The sequence below is a fragment of the Phodopus roborovskii genome, unplaced genomic scaffold, assembly GCF_943737965.1.
Source record: "Phodopus roborovskii unplaced genomic scaffold, PHOROB, whole genome shotgun sequence".
Classification (NCBI taxonomy): Eukaryota; Metazoa; Chordata; class Mammalia; order Rodentia; family Cricetidae; genus Phodopus; species Phodopus roborovskii.
In genome coordinates, this window is record NW_026126434.1 from 22,277,946 (window position 1) to 22,297,923 (window position 19,978).

The following is a 19,978-nucleotide window of genomic DNA, read 5'->3' on the forward strand; positions in this document are numbered from 1 at the left end:
GCATTAAGCATATATGGAATATTCCTATAAATAAGTCCAGGGCTGGCTGGGTGGTGGTGGTGCACGCCTTTAATCCCAGCATTTGGGAGGCAGAGGCAGGTAGATCTATGTGAGTTTAAGGCCAGCCTGGTCTACAGGGCTAGTTCCAGGACAGCCAGAGATACACAGAGAAACCTTATCTCAAAAAACAAAACAAACAACAAAAATGCAAGGCTGTGGCTATGGCTCAGTGAGTAGTGTGTGCGTTCCCATCTCCAGCATCCACAGGAAAACCCAGTGGGGTAGTATCTAATCAAAGCACTTGGAAGGTGGAGACAGGAAGATGCCTGTGGCTTGCTGGCCAACCAGCCTAGCCCAAACAGGAAGTTCTGGTTCCTTAAGAGACACTGTCTCAAAATGAGGTAGAAAGCAACTGAGGAAGAAACCATGGCATTGGTCTCTGGCCTCCACATGCACGCACGCACGCACGCACGTGCACACACGCGCACACACATACACACACACACACACACACACACACACACAATCTAAAGCATTTCAGACAGAGTCCTTTTGCAAATTACACAAGAATTATGACTGTGCTACTCAGAATCAACATGTGTTGAGACATGCCACGTAAATTTCTGAGGACGACAATTAACCCTCATGTTTCAGATATGACTAAAATGATCTAAATGTCCCTACAAATAGTCAGATGTAGGACTGATTTCTTCTGGGAAGACCAGGCTCCTCAGCAACTATGAGGCACCTATAGTCACATGAGCCAATAATAGCCTGGCTGTGATGCATCCCTACGAAAACACTCATCACCCACAGATGCTGCAACAGGGAGTATGGGGAAGACACCTACCGTAGCTGGCCTCTCCACATGGTGGTTCTCAGCCGAAGGAGCCACCACCCACAGTGGGGCCTGTCCTGTTGCTGACTTGCCCGGGTAACAAAGCATCCCTGACGCATCGGCCGGCAGCAGTGAGTCTGTCCAGTCTTGGGAGGAGATGTCCACACTGTGCAGGCTCACTGTACCTGTCCGGGGTGTCAGGGGAAGACTGTCCTGGGGCTCGAGGGTTGAGTCCTTCCGGAGGACCTCAGGGGAGCTCCAGGAAGACAGGTCCAGAGCCCTCACTGGGTCCCTCTGGGGCTCAGCCTCCTCAGTGTGGAGGGAGGCACTGTGTACACTGATTTTCGTGGAGAGAGGTCCACCTTGTGGTGTTAACGGTTCCTGAGTAGGAAAACTTGTCATTTCAACTTGGGCCAATAAATCCTGATTTTTAATAACATCAATTACATCCCACGTAGTTTTAGCAATATTAAATATGTCAACAGGAGGTGATGCACTGCTTTCTTCATCATTGTGACAATCATTACTTGAACCATTTTCTGACAGGTTCAGCTGCTGTAACTTAGGAGTTTCCGTGCTGGTGTCCTGAGACGCCACGGAATGCACCAAGTGGTTCAGTTTCTCCTGCAGCTGTTTCACCTGGACGATGAGGTTCCCACTGCCAAGCTGACGGTCTTTCAGCTGCTGCTCCTTAGCCTGTGAGGAAAGAGAACTCACCAAGTGAAACTGCTGAGTTACAATATGCCTCGCCATGATTGCCCTAGTGTCCCTGAGCTATTCTCAGACAAGGAGCACCTATGTGTGGGATCCATGAGGAACCCTCCAGACACTTATTTAATGCCATGAAAAACAGAATTAATTTTTCCCCCTAAAAGATGAGCATCATAACCAAGGACTGAGATAATTTACTAAGGACTCAAAGATTTTTTTTTTCTTTTGTTTTGAGAAAGAAAAAAAAAAGGAACTAGAAGATTCTATATCAAAACACTGGAAAACAAAAGCAAAAGTAATTGCTATAATGAATGTGGAGTTCCTTGTCTGCACGCACCAGGCACTGTCTGGTGACACAAGGCTGAGCCTTCTTGCCATCATACAGACGAAGGCACTGTAAGAGCACACAGAGTCTGCTGTATCGAGCAGGCCAGAGCTACTGCATAGGGTGTGTCCTGAGGATTCAGAATCTTGGCCCAGGTCCAGGTCCTGCACTTAGCCTGGGCCCAGCCAATGTAGAACTCTAACCCTTTCATGTTATGAGACACAAATGAGCACACAACACATGCAGGAGTGGCACAAGAGCTCTGAACCTCCATCCTCTAGCAATGCATACAACACTTGGGCCAGAGGCGCCATCACAGTCTTCAAGACTTCCTGTGCCACACATATACTGAGAACAACCAGCTTTAGGAGTCCTACAAGTGACAAATGAGTCATGACCTATTTTGTAAGCATCCATGAGGCCACAAGCATGCACTCACTAGGACAAGGAGCTGCGCTGCTATCTTGGAGGCAGATCTAATGTGAGGGCTGCCGGACGCAAGGAGCCTGGAAAGCACCTCTGCTTCTTCAGTAACTCTGGACACTGAGACAACACACATTCCCCCAAAGGACCCTTATTTTCCAGAGTAAAAAAAAAAATGACCTTCTGTAGAGTAACAGATGGGGAGCAGGGGGTGGGGGCGCAAGGCTAAAAACAAATCTCAAGACTTTCAAAGTTGGAGAAACTGTCAGGGACAATGGAAATGGATCATGGTAAAAACCTCAGCCAGGCGTTGGTGGTGCACATTTTTAATCCCAGCATTTGGGAGGCAGAGGCAGGTGGATCTCTATGAGTTTGAGGCCAGCCAGCCTGGTCTACAGTGCTAGTTCCAGGACAGGCTCCAAAGCTACAGAGAAAACCCTGCCTCGAAAAATAAACAAAAAACTTCAAGGATGGAAGATGGGGCAATTTGGTCTTCACACGAACAAAACTAATCTACCCAGACTACAGGAAATGTGTATCTTTAAATGAAGGAGAACAAGGAGTATTACTATACCAGGGTACAAGGACTCAGAGGAGATTACACTATATGGATGTAGTCCATGGGATACTCTAATCATGGCTAAGCAACCCTTCGTTGTGATACATCCCTACATACTAAGCCTCGCCCAACCAAGGCAGGCTGGCCCAGTGTAACTTATCCCAAATCAACATTCACCAACACCTCCAATAAGCCCACACACCTGCATCCTTTTGGGAAGCTCGCTGTCATCCTCCAAGCTCAAGGGCATTGCATTTTTCATCGAAAGCATCTCCGCCTCCAGCCACCTCTGGCAGACTGCAAGCACTGACAGCACACTTTCGGCCTTCAAGTGACTGGCATCCTTGAGTGTCATAAGGACTTTGGCCCGCTGTAGGTTGTCCTTGACCGGAAGAAACACAGAGAGCTTCTAGAGCTAGAGCTGGGTTATTCAGGGGCTCAGGTGGGGCCTGGCTGCCCCCCTAGGCCACCTGAGCACTAGTGATAGAGCCACAAATACAGGCACCAAGGGCAGAATGCTCCTGACACGGCCTGCTACCCGGCACTGGGCAGCAGGCACATCATCAGGCTGAGGACACCTGTGGCAGGAACCACAGAGCAGAGCAGCTGGGAAAATAGCAGGTGGGAGTAGTCAGGCAGTTAATCCTGAAAATTCTACTCAAAGTCAAACTGGAATACACACACACATACACACACACACACACACACACACACACACCCTGCCATCCCCCACTTGTGTGTGTGTGTGTGTGTGTGTGTGTGTGTGTGTGTGTGTGTGTGTGTGTGTAGGGTTTCTCCGTGTAACTCTGGTTGTCTGGCACTCACTCTGTAGACTAGGCTGGCCTTGAACTCACAGAAATCTGCCTGCCTCTACCTCCTAAGTGCTGGGACTAAGGGCATATGCCACCATTTAAAAGGCAGCATGGGTAGGGCCTTCTGTTCAAAAATGAAATGAGTTTAAAATGGAAATGGTTTCCATGGGGGTAGGATTATTAAAAACAAACCATCTGATAGGAGAACACACACAAAACCCCGGGAAATTAATGTCAAGAGACCGCTGTATCACTATACATAGTACCCAGAATTTTAAAAGAACTGTCTTAAAAAAGCTTAAGTGACTTAAAATGCTAATGATTTTAAAGCTCTACAAAACATTGAGCCCAGTAGGACTCACCAGGGGAACTGATGGGCCCAGGTGACAAACCTCTAGGCTCTCATCTCTGCTCTGTCAGGATCCACTAATGACAGCAGCAGAATAAAAAAGGAAGTCACTGAAGTTAAAAAGGCAGAAGCAATGGAGGAAAATGATGACAACCCATCTACCCCAGCTTAGAAACAGAAGGCTACCTCTTGTAGCCCCCAGTGATCAAGGCCTACCTGTGGAGCCAAGCTGTGGGGTGCCAAGGCTAGCCCCATGCTCACACTGTCCTGTTCCAACTGATCATCATGTTTAGCCTGTGCATCTGTACAAGGGTGCGAGCAGCCAGCAGACGCTACAGGAGCCTGCTGCTGGTCCAGCTCCATCTGGCACTGCAGGAAACACTGGTGCAGCACTTGCAGCTGGTGGCTGAGTCGAGCACACTGGATTCGCAGCTGCTGTAGCTCAGGGGGCTCGTCTGGGGTGGCAAAGGTTTGCTGCTCCAGAGCATGACGAAAGTGTGTCAAAGACAAAAGGATGGTCTCCAACTCAAGGGAATGGGTTGCTTTCCACTTGTTTATGGCATCAATCTCTAGATCTCTCTGTACAATGATTGCTTCCTTTGCCTTCAGGAGATCTTCAAATTCTTGGATCCGGGAGGCCATGCCTTCAACCTCAGCCTCCCTGAGGGCCACACAATGTTCTAGTTCAGCCAAGCGTCTTGTAGCAACCTCCTCTGCATCTTGTAGACGCTGCTGCAATGCCTCCAGGACTTGGCTGTGCCCGTGTGCCTGGTCTGCCAGAAGCTGACCAAAGACCTCCTTGGCTGCCTGTGCTGCTTCCAGCTCATTCCGCAGTGCCTGTCCATGCTGGCCTTCTGCAAGGAGGCAGGACAGCTCGGTGTGGAGACTGCTAGCCTGATGATCACTGAGTTCATGGACCTTGGGCCCCATGAGGGTCAGCTCACTCTGCAGCTTCTCAATGACTTCATGGAGCTGTTCGATTTCTTCTGCTTTATCCTTCTGTAATTGTTCTTGGTTTTCCTGCAAGTTTTCAATGATGGCTTTCAGCTCTTCAATCTCAGAGTTTCTATTGGGTACAACCTAAAGAGGAAGCATGTGTCATAAGTAATCACTAATGAATTAGCATGAGATCCTCCCCTGCTTCCCAGTACAGAGACAGGAATATCATAAGTAGTCACTAATGAATTAGCCTGAGAACCTCCCCACCCCCTCTCCCGGTACAGAGACAAGAATAAATCAACATTATTCTCAAGTGGCTTTGTAATCCAAACGACACCCTCTCTTCGTGTACAGAGAAAGGGTGCCCACAAACCTCAGCATAGCTCAACATGCCCCCTACCCTAAAGCTCTTGGTTTAAACTCAGAATCTCTAACTTTAGTTTCTCTTTGGCTAAGGGTGGTTATTGCCTTTTATTCTTCTGTGCCTACTTACACCTCCTACTATATTCATAAGACACCTTACTCTGTTAACCTTTAACGCACTTGCTTGATCTTCCTGAAACAGCATTTAGACTTTCAGTGTCAAGCTAACAACTGAAGTGAGAACACAGGCCAGAGGGATGAACCCAGCAAATCACATATACTCTCTATCCAACCACCTGCATCAACATTGCACACATGGCAGCTGGCTCTAGCACATGTCTTGCATGAAAGAGAGCACTCCTGTTCTGCTGTTTAACCTAGTCCCCAGTAACTTACAGCTTCTTAAACCCCCAAAAGCAGTTAAATGGAAACTTGGGATTGGTACACATGGCAACATGGCTCAACTCCGTTCTCTGAAGATACCATCAAATGTAATGACCAAAACCAGAAAAATGCTAACCTATTTGTGTCCTTATAATTTCCAAACAATGTCTCAAATTTTGCTTCCAAAATGTCAAGGGTCCAGTAACAACACATGGTCTCTCTAGCCCTACTTCATAGTTCAGAGATAAATATAAACCAGGCCTATAATACAAATGAAAATGTCAGACTTGAGACACCTGTCAGTGATGAAAACACAGGGGCAGGGCACTGGCTCTCCACTCGGAATCCTAAGAAAGCTGTTCCAACCGGCTCCCAGAGCAGAGCACCTCAACTCTCTGCTACACAGGTCCCCTCTTCTACTTTGGAGGGAAGGCTTGTAGGTACTTTGTGGTGGTCCCAGCACTTCCACAACCAACATACATTTATTTCTCCAAGTAGAGCTTTCATAGTTTACTTTAAGCCCACCTTCTCCTCTTTAGGTTCTTAGGAGGCTGCTGAGAGCAATTGTGTTTTGTTTATCTAGTTTTACATTCAGGTGTAGTATTTTTTTCATTCTTACTTACTATGTCATCTTTATGGTTTTATTTTAATTTTTCAACACAGGGTTTCTTAGTGTATCCCTGGCTGGCCTGGAACTTGCTTGGTAGACCAGGATGGCTTGAACTCAAGAGATCAGCCTACCTCCTGGGTGCTGGGATTAAAGGCATATGCCACCACACCCACTACTAAGTCATCTTTGATCTTTTCTAACTGTTCTTTAAAGTCCAAACCCTTTCATCTAAGTGAAGAAGTGCTGAAAATTATTTAATATTGTAACTGACTTAATAATCATTCAAGTAGCTTTGGAAGATCTCAAAGAGCAGGTACTATTACCCAAAATGACATAAATTTCATAGAGTTACAAAGTATATACTTGGGTCACAATGCTGCTACCTGGTTTTGGATGGTCAACTTTTATGCAGAACTGCTCAGGGCCATGAGGGGTCATGGGGCTGCAGCTGGGCGGTCGCATGCAGTTCCTTCTCCTTACCTCATTCTCACGCTGTAGGAGTGTGCTCTCTGTTACCTCTGGTTGGGTTTCTGGACCCCTAGAAGAGCTGTCCTGAGAAGGCATAGGACACCAGGCTTCCTCCAGCCTACACTGTGATACAGGTGGTGACAGTAAGGCACTTGTGCGCTCTTGCTTTATTACCTCTTTATCCTATTTCGGGGTGGGGGGAAGGATATTTATTTTAGGCAAACCATTAAAGAATTGGAGATTTAAAAGAATCAACTGTCATAAGATCTAAGCCATAATGTGGAATCCTGAAGAACTGGGTCTGTCTGCGCATACCTGCACTCAGTGGATGTCCAGACTACACATGCTGAGCAGAACCTACCTGAGCTCATGCTAGATCTAGCTGGTAAGGAAAGCCAGAGGAGTGTGCCTCTGACTGTACTGCTAGAGGTTCCCAATAATTATTGAACAGAGTGCTAAGTAGTATTAGGCTAGTACCAATTTTAAAAATATAAGGAAAGTGCTGGACAATATATCCAAATGCTGACCATCAACGCATGAGAAACTTTCCAAGGGGTTAATTGATGGCGCAGCAGGTTCAATTCCCAGAACCATACCGCAGCTCACAACTGTCTATACTTCCTATTCCTGGGGATCCAAGCATTGTATCTCTTCTGGTCCTTGAGAGTAACCTCATGCACATGGTGCACAGACATAAAACAGGAAAGGTATGAGGGAACATTTACTGTGGTGTAAAATTAGGGAAGAAAGAATCTGGCATACAATGCCAAGCAAGTGGTCCAATATGGGGGGAACGATGGGAATTTTCTATCCCTTAATATCTAATAAGCTCGGAGAATATCAAGTCAAAGGATAAGGTGGCAGCAGCTCTGCAGCTCTAGGAAGTGACAGGGGCAGGAATCCTGTAGGCACAGGTTAAACAGAAGAACCAAGAAAAACCATGAGCGGTGACAGGCAGGTGCCAGTCAGTGTCCTGGGGAGTTCAAGCTGCCACCAGTGCTTTTGAAAACCAGACAAACTGATGAGAACTTCAAGCAGGACTTGAGTCTCACATAGGTTACTGACTGCTGAATAGTATTTTTCTTGGGTGTCTGTTTTCAAGAAACTTTTTAGCCTCTGATGACAAAAAGCAAATGAAAACTCCTAAAGTCCTGAACTAGAAGCTTAAAAAAAAAAAAAAAAAAAAGACAACTGATTTTAAGCAATGAGATAGTTCTATCTCGACAAAGCTTACCTGTGGCCCTGAAGCCATCAGGGGCGTTTGTCCAGACCTACTACAGGTTCCCAAAATACAAGTCCCGTCTTCAGTCTCATGCCACTTGCCCAATAAGACCCTACACTTCTATTCCCTATGACCTGACCCACACAGTTGCATGACCCATCCATAGCCCACCACCCCTAGCTTACAGCTTTGCCCCAACTAGGATGCACAGAACTTTACTTTTAATTCTTCCATGTTTTTTTTCTGTTTTTCCAGTTCTTCCTGGAGCTGGGCCATTTGTCTTTGTATGTTGACATTTGTCTCCTCAAGACGTTTAATTTCTTTTTCTTGGATTAACAATTGTTGATCTGCAAAATCTTTCTTTATGACCAATTCATTAAATCCATCTAATTTCTCTCTCAGCTTTTCTTGTAATAATTCCACCTAAATACAGAAGCAAATGTAGGAGGAACATAACAAACAGTTTAAAAAAAAGATCTTCCAAATAAAACAGTCTATAACAAACCAACTAAGTAGTGTTCTGTTGTTCCAAATCTCAGTGTACTGTGCAACCTACAGGCAGACCAGCACAGTTGTTTAAGGAGAACAAAAAAGACACACACTGAATAAAATATAACCCCAAATATATTAGTAAAACAAAACTTATTTTGACAGAAAAGAATGGAATACTGCAGGGACTGGAGAGATGGCTCAGAGGTTAATAGCATTGACAGCTTTTCCTTAGGTTCTGACTTCAATTCTCAGCAACCACATGGTGGCTCATAGCCATCTATAGTAGGATCCAATGCCCTTTTCTGGAATGTGCCTGTATATGCAGATAGAGCACCATATACAATAAATAAATAAATCTTTTAAAAAAGATTTTAGTTGCTTTGGCAGCTAAAATTTAAAAAGCATGCAACCACTTGAGAAGAAAGGAAAAAAAAAAACAGTCTTAAGAGGTGACACATAATTTCAGTTATATCGTGCTAGATCCCGAACCTTGCAACTACATCCCACAGGTTGCATCAGGCCACACCTCCTGACAGCTCTCTCTGGAAGTCAAAAAACAGTCAGTGTTGTGCCCTGGCAGCTCTGTTTATAATACCCGTTCTTTTACACTTGCTGTCATTGATACCATGTTGAACTATGATGTGATGCAAAGCTGAAAAAACTAAGTGTTTCCTTTGTTCAAGAGGCTCTGGAACTCTTCAGGAGGCTACTCAGAGAAGTGGCTCCTCTGCCCACCTCATCCCTTAGGAAGGCTTCCCACATTATTTTTTTTAAGTTTTTCATGTTTTTATATGTCTATGTATGCTTTGTCCACATGTATGTAAGTACACTACAGGTGTGCTAGTGCCAGGGTGTTGGAACTTCTAGAACGAGAGTTATAGATGGTTATGAGCCACCAAGTACAAGTGCTCTAAACCACTGTCATTCAAAAACAAAAACAAAAAACAAACAAACGGGATGGCTCATTGGTTAAGAACTGACTATTCTTCCAGAGGACCCAGGCTCAATTCCCAGGACCCACATGGCAGCTCATAACTGTCTAGAACTCTAGTTCCAGGGGATCCAATGCCCTTACATAGACACACATGCAGGCCAAACACCAATGCACATAAAAATAAAAGTCAATAAAAAATAAAAGTCAATAAAAAAAAGTTGTTTAAAAAAAAAATGGAAGAAAGGAAGGGAGGGAGGAGGGAGGGAAGGAGGAACGAAGGATGATAAGAACAGAACCTACGTCCTCTGGAAAAGCAGTCAGTGCTTTTGACTGCTGAGCCATTTTTCTAGCCCCTATCCTCACTCTTACTGAAGGTCCTCTCCATACTTTAAAGGTAAACTTCTCCAGTCTGAAGTCCCATCATACTTAGTCTCCATATATTATATCCATAACTTCTGTCTAATGCCCTTTATCCCACTTGGAGACCCTACCATGGCCTTGAAGCCTGCTCAATCTAATAAACCTCATTCCTAAAAGGAATTGTATATTATATGTCAGCCTCTTTTTTTCGGGATCAAGTGCTGTAGTTCTTGTTTTACATTTAACATACTGTAGGAAGGTATCAGGAGTATCAGAAGGTATCAGGAGGCATGTGGTACTGAAGGCTGCAGTCTCACTGCATCCCTTCAATGCAAGTCTGGGATACAGGACTGTAGTTCAACAAAGATCTGGGTCTTACTCCTCACAACTTCATGGTAACCCATTCTTTCCTTAGAATAAATTTACTTTTTTAAAAGCACACAAGCAAATCAACTACAGCTACCTCAGTCAAGGGGTTGTAGACCTCCACAGCCCGAAGCAAAAGCATAAAGAGTAAGCAACAGTGTGGTGCATACAGCCCCAAACCACCATGCAGGGCGTGGCAAAGCTGTGCTAGGAAGCTGCAAGCCATCAGCTGACAGAAGGAACCAAAGCAAAGGAGATGTCGTCATCCTACCTCCTCATCTAGCTGTACACACTGTTGTTTCCACATCCACGGAAGGCAAAAAATAAAGGAAAACAAGGCTTTAAACGCTGCAGCAATCAGTCACCCACAGACACTGGACACCAGACACCACAGGCTGACCTACCTGACTGTCACGGGGCCCAGAGGGTCGTGGTCGGGCTGCCTGGCGGAGCTGCTCCTCCAGCCTCTGGATCTCCTGCTGGAACTCTTCTCGCTCGTGCTCACGCTCAGCAGCCTGCTCCTGGAACAAGAAGCCACATGTGAGAACCGTAACTTTGAGGAAACGCGACAAAGCCAAGGAATGAGATTCCAACCACACTTCAAATGTGTCCACTGACCCCGTAACATCATCCCCTTTGCCACGGTCAACTTTTCAAAATGGGAGTCAAGATAAGTCACCCAATGGTATACTGCAAAGGAGATCTCTGACAAAGTCACAGCATTTAGAAGCTGTTGGGCAGAAAGCCATGTTAAGCACAGTTTTGCTCTCTAAAAAACAGACTATAGACACCTCCTAGGATGCAAGAATACAGCTAGACTGCCCGAAATTTCTCCCAAGACCACAGGAAGAAATATGGGTCAAGAAGATGCCAGAATATTCACTCAGAACCATCTTCACAAAATGTAGGCCAGGATGTAAGTACCACCACACAAAGGTGACAGTGCCATTCAGATGATTATCATGCACCTGCCTGCAACATGATGCATAGAAGCTATCCGTGCTGTAGTAAGTTTTAGTGATATTAATAAAAAAAAAAACTTCTTACATCCATGAACTGACGCTGGCTACGTAAATGCTTGTCTAGGGCAGCCAGCTCCTGTTTCAGAGTGGCCACTTCCTCAGTCAGCTGGGCACAGCCTCCATGCTGCACAAGTTGGTCCTCCAATTCGGACTCCAAGACTCGCATCTGAGAGAGCAGGGTGGCACGGTCCTTCTCAGACTGCTTCCTGGCCTCCCACTGGTCTCTGGACAGAGATTCCACTTCCTTCTGCAGTGCTGAGGATGCCAAGAAAACAGACACGGAGTCCTACCTCAGAGCATGGACTGCACCGAGCAGGACTCAGGAAACATGAATGGTGGCCATTAGTGCTGGACCTTCACAGACTGCTGAGAAGAACTGGAACTGGAATGGCAGAGACAACTTAGGAAAGAGTAGTCCCCACATCCAGCTGCCCTGGGAGTGAGATCCAAGCATGAGCCCCATGAAAAAAGGTCAAACCTCACCCCCGCTGCAACTTTCCTTCCCCTTTGCAGAGTGTGACAAGGCCTCCTGCCAGACTTTAAGCCCATGCCCTCACATACCTACAGCTCTGTAAGATGTTCCCTGAAAATAAAAATTACTTCTGAAAACAAAAACGTCACACTACTAAGAGAAAACTGACTAAAATTTAGGAGCCTAATATGAGTGTGTCCTGAAGTCAGGGGAGGCGGTGCACACCTTTAATCCCAGCACTCGGGAGGCAGATGCAGGTGAAGCCCTGTAAGTTCAGGGCCAGCCTAATCTACATAGAGTTCTAGGACAACCAGGGCTACAAAGAGAGACCCTGTCTCATCTACCCCTGTTCAAAAGAAAAAAAAAAAAAAAAAAAAAGTGTGCATCCTGATAAACCAGACTCTGCATGTGCATTCTCCAACACAAATTCAGTATGAGGAAAAGCCTGCACCCTGCTGACAGCTTAGTGGAGGAGAGGAGACAGTGGCACTAGAGAGCCACCCACACAGCTAGTGACAAGTCCTGAGTGATTATCAAAAGGCAGAAAAGAATTTATGAATTTCATAAATTCTTCCTTTCACTTCACCAGCACTCAAAACTGTCCATCTTTTCTGACAAAGGAGTACTATGAATGTGACATTCTCAGCAAATCTCCATGCTAGGAAGCCAGCAGTTACAGTAAACTGTCCTTAAACATGCAGTTATAACAATGTCACTTACATACTTTAATTAAGGAAGGGGATCTAAGCTCGGGCAGTTGGCACTGCCTCATCATGAAGAAATAACACACAGGCCTCTTTAAGGTCAGATGACACCACCTTCCATTTCAGTTCAATGGGAGGGAAGGGAAACATGGCTTATAGGGGCTGTGGAGATGAGGATCTGATGGGAAGTCAAACAAGGCATAAAGCCACAGGCAGGCCCAGACCCTCCCCAGGTCACCTGCCAGGAGCCCTGCACAGGGACCTCACCAACAAACACCACAATGGCCACAAAGCATCAATTTTTGCAAAACAGCACAAAATAGGACTTAAAATTGCAGAAGGCAATATCACTGGAACATTAAAATAGGACAAAGCTGCCATTTTTAAATGAATGATGATAAAAGACTATAATATCATTCAATAATTTGCCATACAATCTCTGAAGCATTTTTTCCTCTTAGTAAGTAATTGGAAAAATCTGATGCAAACATACAGTACATCATGCAGAGCTCACACTCTTTACAAACCTGTGTCCTTATGTGTTGCAGAGATGGGAGTGCCTACAATAGGAAACAAACCATCACAGGGACGGAAAGAGCCCAGACCAAGTACCCAGGTGACCAAGAACCCAGATAAAGCAAAAGCCAGCAGCATCAAGGCCCTGCACACCCATGACATCACTGGACATAGAGTCCAGTACCTGGGGGGGGGGTTCGGGAGTTCATTTTAAAGGACAACAGAAAGTAAAGATGACACTACCCCAAAAGTAGCCACACCATACACCTAAGAAAGAAATGAAGAAATACCCAAGAAAAGTGAGGCATAATGGAATTCTCAAGGTTCCTGGGGAGTTGTTCCATATTCGCAGGACCCCAAGTGGCTTGAGGTCATCCCAGGAAGCCCGTGGCCAAGGAAACTACAGATGCAGTGTTGGCTCAGAGTAACTGAGGCCGACTGGATATGAACAATTTGGAACACCTCCAGTGTGAAAGGGTGAAGAGATTTCAGTGAAAACTAAGGCTGTGTAAACAATGCCAAGTGAATTCCAGCTGAGAGGACCATGGAGAATTTACAAGAGCTGGCAGTGGCAAAGCCCAATAGAGAAGAGGTTCCCTGAGGCCAGAAGGCCCAACCTCATCCTGGGTCTCTGCCTGGAACCCACAGGCACGACCCAGCTATAGCGGTGGCTGGAACATCTGGGCACATTCTGGTGATTGCTGGAGACAAAAAAAAGTAGGGCTGGGGCAGTGACAGCTCCAAAAGATTTCCAAAGAAGCCCAGAATAGGCATATGGGCTATGTGAGCAGGCTGCTGAGACCAGTCTGAACAACACCGTAAGACCCTGAGCCTCCAGAAAGTAAAGCCCTGACTTTGAAAGTCCTGTTATGGTTTGAATCTTGGGTACTTCCTCAAAAGCTCCTGTGCTGAAAACCACGCCCCCCAAATACAGTTGTGTTCTGAGTTGGGGCCTCTGGGAGAGGCTGTAATCATGAGTTTCTGAACTCACCAGGGGATGAATCCTTTGGTAGAGTGGCAGCTTAATGGTTTGGGGGTGAGAGCTTTCTTGTAAGAATGAGAGCTCTACACCAAGCGGTGGCAGTGTATGCCTTTAATCCCAGCACTTGGGAGGCAGAGGCAGGTGGATCTCTGTGAGTGTATATGAGGCTAGTCTGAGTTCCAGGACAGGCTCCAAAGCTACAGAGAAACCCTGTCTCAGAATCCAAAAGAAAAAGGGAAAGCTCTCTCTCTTCTCCCTGACTGCAGTGAGATGAACTTATCTTCAGTACGATGTTAGGACACTTCATTTTCCAGAGCTTGATATTTTAACCTGCTGTCCTAAGAGTATTTCCCTCCCCAGAGGCATAGCTCATTGGCAATGTCAGCCTTTAAGACCATCTCCCTTGGGACCGCCACAGAGCACCTGGATGCTGCATCCTACCCACTTGTCCTTCCCGTGGCCTGTACATCCCATAAAGCATCCCACTGAAATCATGGAACCCACAGACCCACCTCCTTGCTTTTTGTATTTCCACCCCTAGAAAGACCATGTTTCCATGCATGCTTTGGTCAGCTGCTACACCCTATCCCGCTCAGCCTTCCATGATCACCATCTCTTACCGGCTTCTCGTTCTTTTGCTTCATTAGTGAAAATTTCCTTCTGGTTCCACAAGACAGAATTTTCTTCCCTCAGAGTGACCAGCTCCTGGGCTGCTTGCTGCAGCTGCTTCTGCAGGCTCTCTAGCTCCAGGATCAGCTGCTGTTCCGACTCCTCTTTTTTACCCAGTGCCTCCTGCAGATCTGCTTTCTCCACCTTGAGTCCTTCCAGGAGACCTGAAAGACAGGCCAAGTGCAGAGACATGCCAACCCATGAGGAGGAATGAGAGACTTCTGGGGGCTCTTTAGAAAATGTTGCTGTGGCCTGAGTACTAGAAGGTCGGGGCAGGTCACTCTTGGTGGAGGTACAGGGTCAACAACCCTCAGTGAAGGGGGCTGGTTCTCCAGACAAGGCCAGAGTCCTGGGTAGAACTGTACACCAGCGAGCCCTGCACAGCAAGGAGCCCATTCATCTGTGCAGAGACACCGAATGCTCTGTGACAGGATAGCCATGGGCAGAGCAAGGGTACCATCTGATGATAGCTGACAGACACTGGTCCACAGAACAAGAAAGCCCAGTGCCAAGTGACAGCAGGCATTCCAAGGCCCTCTATAGCCCACAAAAAGACCTATCGCCAACATGGGTTCCCCGAGCCAGTGATACTTAGCAAACAAAACTTTTACTGAGGGACAAAGCTGGTATCTCACCCTGACAAGGTGTTTAGACAGTTTGCTTTCCATGCTCCCTGCATATTTGAAACAGGATGCCTCACTCTAGTCACATAGTATGCCACTCACCCTCCGCTGTGTGCAACTCCAGTGCCAGCCCATCCTTGGCCGCACTCTCCTGCCTCAGGCGTTCCAGAAGCTCCTGCTGCTTCAGCACAGCCTGTGCCATCTCCTCATTCCTGTGACGGAACTCTTTCTCAACACAACAATGGAGCTGGCGTGCTTCCTCCAGCTGTCGAAATATATTTGAAAATTACAACTACATATAAAAAATACAGAGGGTGTGAAGGGGAGGAGGAGGAAGGAAAGTTGGGACTGACAGAGTGAGGTGCGTAGGTGGAGAACTTTACACCATGAGAATTCTAGCACACCGGGACCTCAGGGTCATCACCAGCAGAGCTAGTCTCATGGCAACAGAGCAGTCTCTACATAGCCAATGCTCCTTGTTAGCTGTCTTTGCCACCCCTCCTTCCAGCATCTGGGTCTCATCTAGAACTTCCAGGCCATCTCCAGGACAAAAAGGGCTTCTAAACATGAACACCTACACCCTGCTGCCCCCAGCAGACGACAGAGCGCCCAGGCCCAGGCCTCCCTTAACCCCTCATTAATAGCACAACTCTGGTCTTTCTTGGGGCCCAAGATGTCCACTGGCCTCTAAGACTTTTTGCTTCTTCCTTGAAAATGGTTCAGAGGCTACTTCTAATATATCTGTCCTCCCATCCTCCAACAGGCTGCTTCCTCCTGCTTCTGTCCCTTCCTACAGCCAAGGTCAAACATAGTTCTGCAGAGAGGCCTGTCTGACCCGCAATCTTACCACAGCCTTCTGCTACTGACCTGGCATCAGCTGCAGAGAGCTCCTGCACCTCCCACAGGGCTCTGTGACAGACTCTCTAATGTCTCCCAAATCCTTCCCCAAAAACACATCCTCCAAAAGGCAAGACTTGTTTTTGTTTTCCGAGACACAGTCTCTCTGTGTAGCTCTGGCTGTCCTTGAACTCACAGAGATCCCAAACACTGGGTTCTCAGCAGCCCTGTAGTGCTTGCTAGGATACCCCACTGCCAAATCTGGTCCTGTGGACCACTGGACACTCTCAGAAAGGATGGCTTCCTTAGAGACGCACATAGAGGCCAACCAAAGCACCTGATTAGAAGTAAGATTAAAGATATGTTGGTTCCTGAGAGAGGACAGTAGGTCCCACTGACTTGGCTTAAGATTTGGTGGCTAAGGAAGAAGCAAGAACCAGAAACTCTAGTTTCCAACAGTTAAGAGGGAACATTCATAAGAGCAATGTTTCACATAGAAATACTTCTTTTTGCTAACTGCTAACTTCAGAAAAAGAATCACATTTATTGATTTCCCTATCTTCATTTTTTTTTTTTTTTTTTTTTTTTTTCTTCAAGATAGGGTTTCTCTGGGTGTGCTGAAACTCACTCTGTAGACCATGCTGGCCTTGAACTTAAAGAGATCCTCCTCCTGCCTCTGCCTCCCAAGTGCTGGGATTAAAAATATGTGCTGCGCCACAGGGCCCTGTGTTGCTTTTGAGTCAGGATCTCATAGAGCCTAGGTAGTACTCAAATTCACTGGTAAACAGAAGATAACTCTGAACTCCTAATCCCAGTTTCTACCTCCCAAGAGCTATGATTACAGGTATGTACCACCACGCCCAGTTTACATAGTGCTGAGGATCAACAGGGGCTTTACCAACTGAACCACATCCCCAGGAGACATCGGTGGGTTTTTGTTTGTTTGTTTTGTTTTTTTGAGACAGGGTTTCTCTGAAGCTTTAGAGCCTGTCCTGTTACTAGCTAGCTCTGTAGACCAAGCTGGCCTAGAACTCAGAGAATTCTGCCTGCCTCTGCCCCCTCCACCTCGAGTGTTGGGATTAAAGGTGTGCACCACCACTGCCAGTCAAGATCTGTGTTTTAACTCAATTATATAAACAAAGGTTTTAGCTATCATTCTCACAGATACTTTCTTGAGAACTCTGGTTCACAAAACACTAAAGCAGCTTGGACAAGAGCACTGTCAGTATTAACAAAGACTAAAATCAACTGGGAAAAGCAAAGAGCACCCAGAAAAGGTCAGGGGTTTCTGCCTTTAAACTGCTGGTGGGAGAAGGGGTCCTGGGAGCATCCATGGAGTCAGATCTACCTGGACAACGAAGATGCTCTTTGGAGCCTGCAGGTTGGAATGAGAATCAGCAACATGGCATGACAGTGGTAACAGAACCATCGCTCTGGCATCATCACTTGTCTACCCACCGCTTCACCTGCCTCTGTTATGGGCTTGGGCCTCACCTGTTTGGAGGAGTCCAGGGCCATCTCCAGGAGGCCATCCACAGCCATGCTGAGACTCTGGTAGACTTTTCTAATCGGCTGTTCACACTCCAGCGTGTTTTCAGGGCTCATAAAAAAGCTTTCACATACATGGCTGCTAATTTCATACACTGAAGATGTCTCTGCCCCTTCAGGCAAAGTTCTGTCTATTTCAAATAGACCCTCATCAGACCACATATCACCAAGGGTTGCAGCTGCAAAACAGACAAACAATACCCACATCTTCACTCAGAAAGCTCACCATCCAGTTTAAGAATTTGGAGGTGGGGGCAAGGGTGATGGATGACTCACCTCCTTAGCAAAATAGCAACCAACCCTGAGAACCAGATAATCTTACCTAGGCATGACCCTTGCCCTCCCAGTGTATGGGAACTGATGGTGAACACAGCTCCTGGGGACATGCTAGGACCCCTTCCCAGGACACACGGCCCTAACAGGCAACCAATCTTGGGCACGTACCTGCTAGCCGGGCATCGCCTGTATCTGTAGTGTCCACATGGTCTAGGAGGAGCCCTGCACGCTCACTGATTCGGCTCTTTAGGGTAACAGCTGCCTTCAGTGTTTCTCCAAACAAATCAAGCAGTCTCCTCAAGGCATCTCGGAGTACTTTCCTAAGATAAAGAACAACTGTCATTAAAGCTGTTCATGGCCCTTGCAAAATGCTGACCACCCATCTACAAATGCCAGATCTGGTCCCAAGTCCTAAGACCAATGTCCCACAGGTCATCGTACTCTGACCCTGATACTAAGCTACCACAGGAAAGACCTACAAGGTATCAAGTAGTTTACTACCTGTGGGAGGGTGATCACAGGGGACAAATAGGACCTCAATAAAACAGTGGGTTTTGGTACTACTGTTGGTAAAATGGGAACAGCTGGCAAAGTGTTGGGTATGCAGGTAGTTAATGCTCAGAGACTAATGTTTAAGACTCAAGAAGATGGTTAGCTGATGTCTCTAAACCACAAATGTTGGCCCAGAATGCCCAGAAACTCCACAGCCAGCAGTGGCCTGGGAAACGGCAGCGGCGGTGTGGCTAGCTAAGCAGCCATGTGACAGGAAACACTGACCCTTCGCTCCGAGCCAGGTCTGCGTCAGCCCTGAGCATGCAGATGAGAGTGTCGCTCTCCTGGTTTTCCCGTTCCCTCCTCTGTTGCAGCCTCTCCAGCTCAGCTCGGCACTCTTCTACCTCCCGACTCAGCGAGAAGACCTGGCCTTTCAGCTGTTGAGACAAAGTGCTGAAGCTCAGTTAAAACTACTTAGTCGAGATTTCCACCTGACCCCCACAGCTGGTCCTCTACTGGAGTTCTGGGACCCTCCCAGAGATCTGCTTATCTCTGCAGGACCACGGTGAGTTCCTGCCGGCAGGATCCTTGACCCCCATGGCAGGGCCTCTGCTAAAGAGGCCTCAGCTGGAGAGTGCCAGGTCCCAGCTAGATCCGCCTATCAGCGCAGAAACATCCTGAGTATCAGCCCAGCCTTTATTCCCCCATGGCCAGGCCTTGGTTAGAGTCTTCTGCTGGAGCCTGATCTTTGATCCCCATCGCTGGGCCCCTGCCTGTGGAGAGACCTCCTAGAGAGCTTGGACCACCCTGAGCTACAGACATCGGACCTCTGACCCACATAAGCCCACTGGGGAAGTACCATAGAGAGAGGAGAGACCCCACCAACACCCACTGGAAGAAGCTATGGGAAGACAGCAATACAAGAAAATACCTAACAACAGAAAGACAAGCATGACACCATCAGAATCTAGGGAATCTACACCAACTAGACAGGAGCACAAGAAAGCAGATGAAGCAGAAGGGATCGACTTAAAAATTATCATCATAAAAATGATAAAGGCCCTCAAAGAAGATGTGAGGAAATCCTTTAAAGAAATGGAGGAAAAAACAAACAAAAAAGTGGAAGAAATGAACAAATTTCTTATGGAATCAAGTACAGAAAGCCAATAAAAATTAAGCAGGTGAAGGAAACGGTTCAAGACTTGAAAACTAAAATAGAGAAAATAAAGACAACACAAACTGAAGGAATGCTGGAAAAAGAAAAACTGGGCAAATGATCAGGAACTACAGATACAAGCATAACCAACAGAATTCAAGAGATGGAAGATAAACTACAGGAAATAGATTCATTGACCAAAGAAAATCGTAAACCCAACAAATCCTTAAGACAAAACATCCAGGGAATGTGGGACACTGTGAAAAGGCCAAACCTAAGAATAATGGGCATAGAGGAAGGTGAGGAAGCCCAGCTCAAAGGTGCCGAAAACATATTCAACAAAAGCATCGAGGAAAACTTTCCCAATCTGAAGAAGGACATGCCCATGAAAGTACAAGAAGCATACCGAACACCAAATAGGCTGGACCATGAAAAAAAAAAAAAAAAGACTCCTCGGCATATAATAATCAAAACACCTAATATACTGAATAAAGAAAGAATATTAAGAGCAGCGAAGGAAAAAGGT

The 19,978-nt window shown here is 46.5% G+C and overlaps 1 protein-coding gene across 4 annotated transcripts in view; it reads right to left on the minus strand.

Annotated features, from left to right (window-relative positions):
- The window catches only part of Pcnt (pericentrin), an 86,869-nt gene that overhangs the window by 25,522 nt on the left and 41,369 nt on the right, over positions 1–19,978 (minus strand). For 3 of the 4 annotated variants that reach the window (XM_051186942.1, XM_051186944.1, XM_051186940.1), the window contains exons 16-28: positions 18,582–18,733; positions 17,973–18,124; positions 17,475–17,707; positions 15,246–15,408; positions 14,472–14,684; positions 11,203–11,432; positions 10,560–10,676; positions 10,427–10,447; positions 8,223–8,426; positions 6,794–6,964; positions 4,234–5,097; positions 3,059–3,238; positions 851–1,534 (exon numbers count right to left, since the gene is read on the minus strand). In XM_051186942.1, coding sequence (XP_051042899.1) covers positions 851–1,534; positions 3,059–3,238; positions 4,234–5,097; positions 6,794–6,964; positions 8,223–8,426; positions 10,427–10,447; positions 10,560–10,676; positions 11,203–11,432; positions 14,472–14,684; positions 15,246–15,408; positions 17,475–17,707; positions 17,973–18,124; positions 18,582–18,733 — 3,384 coding nt within the window. The remainder of the gene's footprint in view (positions 1–850; positions 1,535–3,058; positions 3,239–4,233; positions 5,098–6,793; positions 6,965–8,222; positions 8,427–10,426; positions 10,448–10,559; positions 10,677–11,202; positions 11,433–14,471; positions 14,685–15,245; positions 15,409–17,474; positions 17,708–17,972; positions 18,125–18,581; positions 18,734–19,978) is intronic. The other variant, XM_051186943.1, reaches the window with a different exon arrangement.